At 38.1% G+C, this 12,498-nt stretch overlaps 1 protein-coding gene across 1 annotated transcript in view; it reads left to right on the forward strand.

The window, feature by feature from the left end:
• The first annotated feature begins 1,245 nt into the window (after positions 1-1,245).
• Positions 1,246-12,498, forward strand: part of LOC106082620 (uncharacterized) — a 119,027-nt gene continuing 107,774 nt past the window's right edge. The window contains 1 exon segment of the mRNA XM_059368087.1: positions 1,246-3,085. Coding sequence (XP_059224070.1) covers positions 2,975-3,085 — 111 coding nt within the window. The 5' untranslated portion in view covers positions 1,246-2,974.

Below are 12,498 nucleotides of genomic sequence, written 5' to 3' on the forward strand. Positions count from 1 at the left end.
TGTTAAGATGTTGTCATGTGTGGTCAGGTGTGATTTAGAGGTACTTTATTACAGGCAGTCAGTCACAAATGTCTTAAGAAAATTTTGTTCGCAAGAAGTTAATAACAGAACGCCTACCTAGTTATAAGCACAAGACAACAAGAATTTTGTCTATGGCCAATTTAAAACAAAATATAATTTATCATTAAATCAAAAAGTTGAACATTGAGATTTTTGAAAAGTTTCTTCTCAAGTAGATCTATATTTTGATTACATGCCTCAAACAACTCAAGCGATACATAGCGATGGATGGATTTTTTTTTCGTTGGAAATACCAAAACAAACATTAAACATACATCTGTCCCCAATAAATAAAAACCTCTCCTAATAATGTGTGTGTGTTGTTATCAGTCGTTTTATTTATTTCCCCCCTTTGTTTTCTTTTTCTTGCAGTTGATAGATGGCAACCCAAATACTATAAATTCGCCGCACACACAAAATAAAAACACAAATATCCTGCGAACAGCAAAAGAGAGCAACGGACCGAGAAGATGCCTCTGCTCAAAGGCAATCTCTAGAGTGGTGAAAATTGAAAAAATCCTCAAAACCACCACCACACCACTACCATCTACGTCGCTGTTCCTTTGATAAACAAGGCTGGCTGATGTGCGGGGTTTGTAGTAAAACTGATTCGCTCTCTCTCTCACTCTCTTTCTCTGTGCCATTTGTCGTCACTCTCCTGGTGAGGCTTATGGCTCTTCGCTGACATGTGTGTGAGCACTGTTTTCACCAAAGCAAACAAGACTGACTTCAACGTACGGTGAATAGTAGGACTTGAGTGAGAAATGTGAGCAAAACGCACGGATACGCGAAGGAAAGAACATCGTTGTGCGGCGCTCGCTAAACGCCAGGATTAAAAATAGCCAAGCAAATATTAAAAAGAAAAAAATTGGTGTGGAAAAAGAAGAAAGTGTTCAGGTTGAAGGCACAAGCAGAGAGAGAGAGGCATTGGAAAAAATTGCAAAACAAAAGCCACAAAAAGAAGAAAAAAAAGAGGGCATACAAAATTCCCTACAAGTTCTCTACTATATATGGTGGCATAAATGATTGATTGAAAAGATATCTTTAATTGGAATGCAAAAAGTTAACAAAAAAAAATTGTGAGCGTTTATGCGTGTGTCTGTGCTTCACTTCGTGAGTGAGTAGCAGCGAAAAAAGGTCCAAATAGTGCGTGATAAGTGTAATTTATGTGTAAGTGCGCCGTGTAACGACGATAACTCATACATTCGAAAGAATACTGCTACTTGCTCCCTCTCCCCAACCTCCAGCCCCTTAGTTGGGGTTCTATGTTCCTTTGGTTTGGCTTGTATTGTTGCTGTTGCTGTTGGTTGGGGTGTTTATGTTGATGGTGTGTAGTTCTTGTTGTTGTTGTATAAGTACATATTTTTGGGTGTGAAAACGAAAGTGAAAATCTAGCACAGCAGCGCACACCAGAACAACGAGGCCCAAACAAACGACCAACAAAACGGCCGACCAACCGACCGACATACCTAACGAGCAACGAGCACACCAGTGAACAAGGGAGCCAGTGGGGCAGGGCACTAGACAGCAGGCAGCAAGAAACAAACAGCATTGTTAGCAATAATTGTCGTTGTTGTCATTGTTGCTGCCAATGTTGATGTTATTGTTTTTGTTGCTGCTGCTACTAACATTACTGAGTACGTACGTACGTTAGCCTTACGTACATACGTTAGGTTTGCGTGCGTACTCTACTATTGCCACATGTACCAAAATTCATCTTGTTCTTGTTCTTGTTTTTTTTTTGTTCTCCTCTGTTGTTCCACATAGAAGAGCTGCTGCTCCCTTGATCTGTGTGAAAATATCTGATGCTGCTGCCATCTCTTCTTCTTATTCTACGTCGTCGACTTCGTTGTCGTTGTAACACTCAACACTCCTGGGTGGATTATTGTTACATAAAATAAAGAAACAAAGTTTGTAAATACTAAAAATAAGAAAAAATAAATACGAAAAGTGTAAAACAACGCAAACTAAACGAAACGTCACAAAGTTCTCATTAGCACGAAAAATAGCAGAAAAAACGAAAGAAATGCTGAAAAAACGAAAAGTGAAAGAAATCCCTTGAGAAATATCCATACAAAAAAAAAAAATGAAAAAAAGCTCAAATAAAAAAAACAACAACAACAAGACAAACAAAATATCCTGTGAACCAGAACAATAATAACAACAACAACAACAACATATAGCAGACTACTACAGTTGCCCTTACTAAAGAGAGGAAAAACACCAAAGTTTAAAGCAGAAAAGATTGCCCCAAAACGCATCCTTGAGTTCTTTTTGGTCTGCTTGCAAAACAGATGCGACATCCATGTTCCCAGCACAAACAACAAACAGCAGCCCAACACCGTAAATGATTGAATAGCTGGTTGACTAATGGGGCTGGTGGCTTGAAGGGCTGCTAAATTGCGTGAAAGTGTATGTCCATGTGACGTCAAAAATCGTAATCATTTGTTGTTATACATAGATATCAAAAATTCTTCTCCCAACTCTTGTTGTTGTTATAATTATTACTGTTCACCACAGCATTGCCAGAGCCAGAGCTTCTATTGCTGCTGTGGATGCTAAACAGCATCACCAATCTCAGAACGCTGGTGGCACGCTAAGCGAAAAAAAAAGAAACAAAAACAAAAAGAGTTTAGCCTTACAAGTGAGAGCATCCAGCTACCAACATTTGTGAGTCTGCTGGCGACGAGAGTGTGTGCGTGTGTGGTGGGATTTTTGAGTGAGTGAGATTCCTTTTTGGGAGCATAGCAAAGGAAATCACCCACCGGCCAGCCAACCACCACCCCCTCCTGAACTAAACTCATCTAACCAACCCCCCCACTCCCCCACACTCCTTAACAAACGTCGTCTTCGACGTTTTGTTCACCTTAGCTTAGCTTGGCTTAGCATAGCAGACAACAACCAGAATACCAGAATGGAGCAGCCCAGTATACTTGTTAGAATTTTACACTCGATACCGCATGTGAACTACACATTTCAGCGGGTTAATGACACCTTCAATCCGGACAGCGATGTTTATCTCGAGGTGAGTTTATTTTTATAACATTTAATATAAGTATGTAGCACATCTTTTTCCACCCAACTCATCGACTTGGGTGAGATAAGCTTCTCTCAACGCAGCATCGTCTTTAATGAAAGCATAGCGGCAAATCTCTTTCCTTTCATGTTGTTTTTTTTTCCCTTATTTGGTCGTCCACATAAATTGGGACGTGTGTTTTGTTAAAATTGTGGTGCACACTTACAAAACATAAAATCATGCAACAACTCTGCTAATTATACAAAACTTTCAAAACTTTAACTCTTCCTTTGTTAGGGCGGCATTTCCTTTAGGACAGACAAAGCAAACAAAAACTTACAATTACAACAAAAGGAAAAAACTGTTACTTTTCAACTACTCCTAATGTCGGCACAACTGTCCATTTTCTTTGTCGGGGTCTGCTGTGTGTGCATTTTCAGGCTCTTAGTGGCATTTGTCTCCACCGATCTATTTTTTTTTTCTTATTACCCGTCTTGTTTTGATAAGAAATTCTAAAGTTTTTCCATATTTAGTTTCTGTGATTGTTTTCGTTTTTTCTTGTTTTTTTCCTCTCTGTTTGCAAAAATATATATAAAACAAAGTTTGTGTTTTTTGTTGTCCCCTTTTATATCCCCGCAAAGTGTTTGTGTTCCCACACTCACATATTGACCCACAAAATGCTGGAGTAGCATCCAGCAGCCATCGGCAGCAGTTGCTGGAATTTTGCCGCACCACATCCATTGTACTTAAGATAAGAGGATTCAACACAACAGTAACTATTTTCATTCTTTGTTGACAATTTGATAAACTTTGAGAAATTACGCTTCTCAGGGCAACAAAAATGTTGTGCGTCTTGAAAAAAAAAACAAAACTTTTGCATTCGAAATGGTTAGAAAACACTATAAGCAAAGAGGCATTGCTATTGCATCTGCGGCAGTTTTTGCTGGATTGAAGTTAAGGGGAAAAATTTATATTCAAGTATCTCATTAAAATTTAAATCTTAATACTGCCCTTATTGCTCGAAGTCAAATTGAACCAAAATGGTCTATATACGTCACACATACCTAAACACTGTCAAATTTAATAAAAAAAAGGTATAGAAAAATTATGCCAAAATTTCTTCCTAAAGAAACATTTGTATAAAATATTTTATCAATATACTACTAAGTTTCTGGCAATCCTTCCAAATTCCTTTGAAAGGTTTGACATTTTCTAGCATAATCTTTTCTCAACGAGATGGCTGAAAAGTTCAAAATTCACCTGTTCTGGGTGCCGGGCCGCAGAGATATCCCAGGGAATTGTAAAGCGGACGAGCTTGTGAGAGGCATACCCACATATTCCAGGGATACTGGAATCTGTGGGTATGCCTCTAGCGACTTGTAAGCTAAGTTTTCTGGACAAGGCCCGAAGGACAACGAATGATAGATGGTCACAAAGAGGGGGCTGTGAGCATTCCAAAACTATATGGCCTAATCTAGACTTGAAGAGGTCTACCGATTTGCTGTCATTGGCTAAAACAGACTTCTCAGTCATTGTGTCCGTCATGACAGGTCACTGTCAAATCGGAAAACATGCTGACAGACTGAAGGTTGCCAGCAACGACTTTTGCAGAAGCTGTGTGGACATCGATAGAATACCTTCTGTGTGTGCGTGTGTCTCGCACTAGCAGTCAGAAGTAGTTTCAATATAGGTTCTCATTTCTTTGAGAACCTGTGTGAATTAGCGGATGCGAACATTCGCAAGTTATTGGGCTTTTTAAAGCGATGTGGATGGTTCAACGGTAGGAACTAGATGGCATCTTCCTTCTTCTGTTCCTGTGGCATCACAATGGACGAAAACGTCTAAGTAAGTCTGATGGCAGACTGTCACTTAACCTAACCTAACCCACTATGGACGCTTTGGCGTACGACCATCATTTGTGTTAACAGTGACTTGATAAAATTAATTTGACAAAAAAATGGAATTTGGTTAGGTTGAAAAGAAGTTGTACAATGAACATACATCTAAGCCTGTAATCGGCTTGTTGTGCGCTCTAAATACTAGAAAATAACATCGAAAAAGAAAATTTTAATTTAGGAATTCCTTAGGTATATGTCCACAGTGGCATGGGGCGGATTAATGTCCGTACCCTCTTTTCAACCTTACCTACACATGCTGTCATTTACCGCACCGATTTTGCATAAGTGGGCTCGTAGTCCTATGTGTTTTGTTATAATACCGAAAGCTTTACTGACATCCTGCTTACTTCCTTTCGGTAATAGCCTTGTCTTCTCAAAATCCAGATCTCCCCATAGGATTTTTGTCGTCCTAACAACCGTTTCGTTATTCCACAGTGTTGCCCATTCGTGGCCCACACCTTAACCTCTGTACGTAAAGATGTTCACACTCGACGTCCTCTTGGGAACACTATACCACCTCACGCATTTCGTGATCACCAGGTCTCCGCCTACAGAATCGTGTTATGGTCAGGCATTCGAAAACAGATCTCAGTCTCAGGATTCTCAAAGTAGACCCCCAGGCCCACCCATGATCCTCCAGATAGCTATACCAGATGAACACCTTGCCGTAAAAAAATTTTTTCTTTGGACTGTGCATAATTTGAAAATCACTCAAAAAAGGCTTGTGTCGATTCGTGCGATGAAATGTTAAAAAACTACGATCGCGGCGCTTCAAAATACGTTTATAAAATCGACACAGGTGGTGAATCGTGGACCTATGCGTATGAGCCCACAACAAAATAGAAAATTTGTCAACATTTAATTTCTACAGAAAATTTTGTCAACAATTTATTTCTATAGAAAATTTTGTTAACATTTTGTTATATAGAAAATTTTGTCAAAATTTTATTTCTATGGAAAATTTTGTGTTGTAGGAAATTGTGTAAACAATTTTAGTTCTATTGAAAATTTTGTCACAATTAAGGTTACGTTAGGTAAGAGTGGCAGTCCTTTACAAACTCACTTAGACAATTTTAAGTCCATTGCGCTACCACAGTAGCGACAGACCAAGTCTTCTGGCGGGAATCGAACCCACGACCCCTGCACTGGTAATCCAAGCACGCTACCAACTCGGCTACCGGGGCGCCGTGGATTTATTTAGAAATCTCTCTAGAGATTATTTTAGTTTTTTGTGTTTCACGTCTATGAACATTGAAAATTCAGAATCTCAATTAATTTTCAAGGTGTAAGACCTTTTTATTTAAATTTGGTTCAGGCGCACCGTGTAATCTAAATGCCAAAATCAATAATTCTTTTGGTATTTAAAATGTTGGAGCTAACACATCGTTATGTCAGAAAATGTTTGCTGGAAGTATTACGGATATATACTTCCTTTCACAAAAATGGTACCAAAAAATATACATACGCTGAGGATTCTTGAAGAAATTCCTTGCGCAATAGAAATTTTCGATCCACCAAATCAACAAGCCGGTCAATAACACTTCCAATGACAAAAAAGTACTAAAAAGGCAAAATTCCCTACGGATGGTTTCAAAAATTCTTCCGTTCGGGAAATATTTGCGAAAGATTAAGCTGTGCCTAATTTTCAATCCAACGGTTGAAGGGGCGTAGAAATAAACCCTGGATTCTTTTTTTTCACGCAACCTACACGCAGTGTATGTCCCCTATATATGCAGCGCATTGCGTTGGCAATTAGGAAAGTTAAGGGTTGGAAAGAGGGAGTAGTGTTTATTGATATTAGTCTTAAATTTCTGAACGTCAATGTCGGTGGGAAAGACATTAGCCAGAAGTCGATTCCACATACGAATGGTTCGGGCGAAAAATAATTTTCTCGGTAATGCATGGTTCGGTGGACTGGCCAATCAATTACAAATGGGTGTGAGTTTCTGGCAAGTTTTGTATTCCTGGTGAACATCTTAACGGCAGGGATAAGAAGACGAATATCCCTGGAACACACGCCATGAAATTAACGATAGAGCAATACAACGCTACCCACATTCCGACGATGTTCAAGAGAAGCAATAGAGCAATACAAAGGAAAGCTACTCCGTATATTACAGCTGCAAAGGAAGGAACACCATGTGAGGCTCTGGAGGCAGTATTGCCCTGAGATTAAGGGAAATATCTCTCTGGCTCATTGGTTGATTGGTCTATGTAACATATAATTGCGATATACTGTAAAAAGTGAGGTCGAAAATAATCATTCTTGGGTCAAGTGTAGGCTTCTGTAAATTTAAATGTGGTGTGGTGGCTAAGATAACTGAATAAGTACCTTCGGAAACAGATTTCGGAATGAAAGACCGGACAGTCTCATATTTCTTAACAAGATTTCCCTCCAAGGGGATTTTTCAGAGATATTTAAATCACGAATTTGAGAGACTATGAGGCTTACGCACCCGATAATAAATGTTATTCTACGCTCTAATGATGACCGTTCACTACAAATCAAAACTTGACTCCGATAGCTCTAATTTATATGAAAGCAACTTAGTCACTTCAAAAGAAAAATTCTTGTAAAATTTTTCATTTTAGTAACATCATGTCACAAATTAGAGTCTAAACCCAATCAACGAGTCAAGAGTCAGCGGCTAGTGGTTTTACAAGCATTTCATATGGGACTCTCATGCAGCTGGTCTCCGAAGCTACCCTCAACAGTGTTTTGTTTCCTATATGAAACATATGTAAGTATCTTCACGCTGACTTTTGACTCTTTGATTGGGTTTAGATTTTTATGCTTCCTATAAAATTTTATTTCGACACAAACATAAAAAATATGGTCTTTCTCTATATGAGAACAAATAAGCATCAAATTTTAATATCTACTCAATTTATATAAAATTACTTTTACCTTGCCTTTATTGGAATATACAGCATGCAAAGTATTACAAAATTGCAAAAATTACCCCTTTCAACAAATATCCTAGGCGAAAAAAGTATTACCCATAAAAAGATTTATGGATTTCAGCATAGTATCAAAATCAAAACTATATACGTTAGATATTTGTCTTGTGATAATTGCGTGACATTTTGCATGCTCTAGGATTTATCGATTCTATTTCAGATAGCCTTTAATCCTAGTATCTAACCTTTGGCTTTGGTGAAATATTTCTTCATTTAAATGTTGGACTTGTGTGCGCACACAAAGATATTGCCCATCAAACTGAGAATTTTGTAAAATGTTCCAATGTATTTTTATTGCGTTTGATAGTCATGAGCGCGATTCACAAAATATAGAAGTTATCGATAACATTTTAGTTTATGGCATATAATTTATATCCAACATCTTTGTTACTGTGGAATGTTTGTTTGAATGTAAGAAATAAGGCGGCGGTGGGCTGGCTATTTCACATTTAGCTGGCCCGTTCATTCGCCCGCTCGCTCGCCCGAACTTATCGCATTTCCTTGTGTATTTTATTATTATTGCTGACTCTGGGCCGGGCATCACAGGCAACCTAAGCCCAACAACACGGCTTTGCCTGCTGGTGGCAGCGGGAGGGAGGGGGTGATGGCTTCAGCTTCGGTGATATCAGTTCAAAATGTAAAATACTGTTATCGGTTCTTTTGTCCTTTATGGAAATTTTACATTGGTTGTAAATAACAACGATTGTTAGGCTTTTGAGTATTTGTGTAAGAGTACAAATGTAAATGTGCGTTGCTGTTGTGTGTGTGTGCCTATGTAAGCGAGAGATTGCGTTTGTATATGAATGCTATCGTTGAGGTGTGATTTATAACACAATTCAAGGACATTTTAAATGACAAACAATTGTCGCAGTCTTTGGTCGTGGTGTTGTTATCGCTCTTGCTGTTCTTGTTCTTGTTGTCGTTGCCGTTTTCCCTATGCCAGGCGGTCGAGGACATGTCTACAACATAGCGCAGAAAGGAAATCTGGCACTTAAGAAGTACTTAATCGCATGTACTTGAAGAAGACAACTACTATGGACGGACAAACTAACAAACAGCGGTGCGGATAGACAGGCATAAGGAAGACTTGTACTAACCCGTGATTTAGACACTCAAGCACACACTTACACTTACATATACATAGACAGAGCCCGCGCTCTCTGACACACACTCACCATAAAGACAAACAATTACAAATTTTTACTGTAACAGTCACAGAGTGTCATGCAAAACAGATGAGAATTGTCAGCTGTGAATAATAACGGAACAGCAAACCTCGAGCACCAAACAACACAACAATGCCAAGACTCAGGAATGTAAAGATTTTGAAATGTTAGAAACTCAACAACAACAACAATAGCAACAAAATAAAAACACGAAACTCATAAACACAGCAGGTATCGTCATCGTTACCCGAGGGAAAGCGAGATAAGAGCCTTAGAAGACAACTAACAGCAAAACTACAACAGCAAATATTAAAGTCTCACTGCTATATTTAATGGTGTTGTAGTTGTTGTTGCATCCAAGATAAATACGCTCATGTATGAATGCATTATTAATAGATAAAGAAAAATATGCTGACACCAGGGTTGCCACAAGCATATAATAATGTATTAAAATAAAATAAAAACAAAAATAAAATCAAATAAAAAGCCAGCAAGGAAAGGCAAAATTCGGGCGGTGCCGACTTTTTAATACTCTACACCTACCCTATAGGTACAAAGTAGGAGCTATGTCTAATTCTGAATAATTTCAGATGGTTTATTAAACCATACGTATCACATTTCGAGCAAATACGTTCAAACTGTAATAACTACGGTTCACAAATGACAACATTATTCCAATTTACCCAAAATTTGATAATGTGGTACTCGTCGAGAAAAGCGTTGTGCAAAATTTTGGCAAGATTAGTCAAAAAATGCTTTTGTAGTGGCTCTAAAAGTGAAAATCGAGCGATATACATTCATGACAGCTATATCTAAATCTGAACCGATTTCTATGAAATTCATCAATAAAGTCGGAAAGCAAGAGAAAATCCTTCCCGACATATTTCAGGAGAATCTATTAAGAAATACCCATTTGATTGCAATATTACTGCAAATCGGACGCATATATATATGAGAGCTATGTCTAAATCTCAACCGATTTCGAGTAAACTTTAAAGACATTGTGAAAGTCGTCAAGGAAAGCGTTGTACAAAATTTTGGGAAGATTGTTAAATCAACGCGCTTGCAGTGGCTCTTGGAGTAAAAACCGGGGTATATATATGAGAACTATAGCCAAATCTGAACCGATTTCTTTGAAATTCTCCTGTAATGTTGGGAGTCATACGAAAATCCTTCCTGCCAAATTTCGAGAGAATCGGTTTACAAATGACCATTTTATTGCATTATTACTGCAAATCGGACGAACATATATATGGGAGCTATAGCCAAGTCTAAACCGATTTTTTCCAATTTCAATAGGCTTTGTCTCTAGGCCTAAAAACATGACCATACTAAATTTGAAGATGATCGGATGAAAATTGCGACCTGTAGTTTGTACACAAATTAACATGGACAGCCGGACATAGCTCAATAGAATCAGAAAGTGATTCTGAGCCGATCGGTATACTTATCAATGGGTCTATCTCTCTTCCTTTTGGGTGTTACAAACTAATTCTCTATGTTATATTGGATTGCCCAAAAAGTAATTGCGGATTTTTCATATAGTCGGCGTTGACAATTTTTTTCACAGCTTGTGACTCTGTAATTGCATTCTTTCTTCTGTCAGTTATCAGCTGTTACTTTTAGCTTGCTTTAGCTTTGCTTTGATTAAAGTTCATTCTAAGTTTTATTAAAAATGCATTTACTTTCTTTTAAAAAATCCGCAATTACTTTTTGGGCAACCCAATATATGTATTATTGATGGTCATGACATTTTAAGTCGATCTAGCCATGTCCGTCCGTCTGTCTGTCGAAAGCACGCTAACTTTCGAAGGAGTAAGGCTAGATGCTTGAAATTTTACACAAATTCTTCTTTTTAGTGTAGGTCGGTTAGGATTATAAATGGGCCAAATCGGTCCATAGTGCCCTGTCCTGTCCTAACCACAGGCAAGTGAGCTCTTTACGAGGAGTAAAGAGCTCACTCCCATCCCAAATTGTAAATAAAATAATCTATAATAACGTAAAATAGCAAATTTTGCCCATGGACATTCATTCCATTTAGGAACATGAGCAAACTTCTCATATATCAATGATTGCTGTGCAATTCAAGTATAAGGCACTTCCCTTTTTGTAGCCGAGTCTGTACGGCGTAACGCGTTGCAACTCCTCTTTGGGTAGAAGTTTGTACATGACATAGGGCCTCACAAATGTCGCCAGCATTAAAAGGAGAAAAACGCCGCTGAAAATATTTTATGTTCTCGCCAGAATTGGAACCCACACTAATCTCTGCACTACGGTGGTCTTCAATAATAACATTTATTTGAATAAAAAATTGTCAGTCTTCGTCAAACCTCTATTTCTAGAACTGAAACCCGTCAGCAAAATGGCAACATTGTTTTTGACACAAACACTCTCTTAAAAAAGTACTCAAACAATCGCACACACACATACTCGCTCACACTATTTTGCAAACTAGCACCACATATTAAATTCAAGGCTAAATTACCACTTAGAGAGTTCAGGCGCATAATGCAAATAACTTGGCTCCTCGCCACACAAAAGCATGCACAGTGGTCTGCTAAAACTGGCAGATATTTAAGCCCACTCAATGCTGCTTGTTATTATTGTCGGCACTTGAACGCTAGTGGGGTTACCTGTATTATCAATTACTCGAGGTGCATTGACGTTTGGTATGGTGGTTAGACTTGTTCTTGAGTAAGTGTGCGCCGCTGTCGTAAAAATCCTCTTCTTCACTTGGGTTTCTATGTTTTCATAGACTCGATGGTGATAACTGGAATTGTTGGTTTACAGCCAACACAGGATTTGTCCAATGAGCTCATATAAATCCTTATCACGTTGTCATATTTTATGGATACATTTATGACAGGAGCATAGTTTACCTGTGTACATGCTTTTGCTTGCTTTTCTTTTCAACTCCAGCTTATTTTTAGCCATTTCCTAATGCAAGATGTCGACTGGGCTTACATTGTTAGTTCAACTGGTTTTAGGCAACATTTTCCTAGAGGGTTTCAAAAACTACACACTTGGGCATCTTAGGTTTTCTGTATGGATAAGGTTATAAAAATAAGAAAGAAAAGGGAAAATCGGGGAAAGTCTCAATTACTTACAACAATGCTGTATAGATTTTCTGATTGTCCAAGGAATAGTCAAGGATTTGTTAATATGGAATACAAGCAAATCCGTTTAGCTAACCAAATGTCATAGGATTTGTTAAGAAAACACTGATTTAGTATGAAAAGACTGCTTTGGTGAGACGTAAATGCTCTAACGTTTAGGGAAGATTAACTATGACTTGAAATAAAATGAAAGTTAAAGTCTTATAGAAATTGAGTTTGTAAATATTTTATAACTCCTAGATTTTTTGATGCCAAAGGACATTTTTCTTTGTAAATGTGTG

This window comes from Stomoxys calcitrans, chromosome 4 (genome assembly GCF_963082655.1).
Source record: "Stomoxys calcitrans chromosome 4, idStoCalc2.1, whole genome shotgun sequence".
Taxonomy (NCBI): domain Eukaryota; kingdom Metazoa; phylum Arthropoda; class Insecta; order Diptera; family Muscidae; genus Stomoxys; species Stomoxys calcitrans.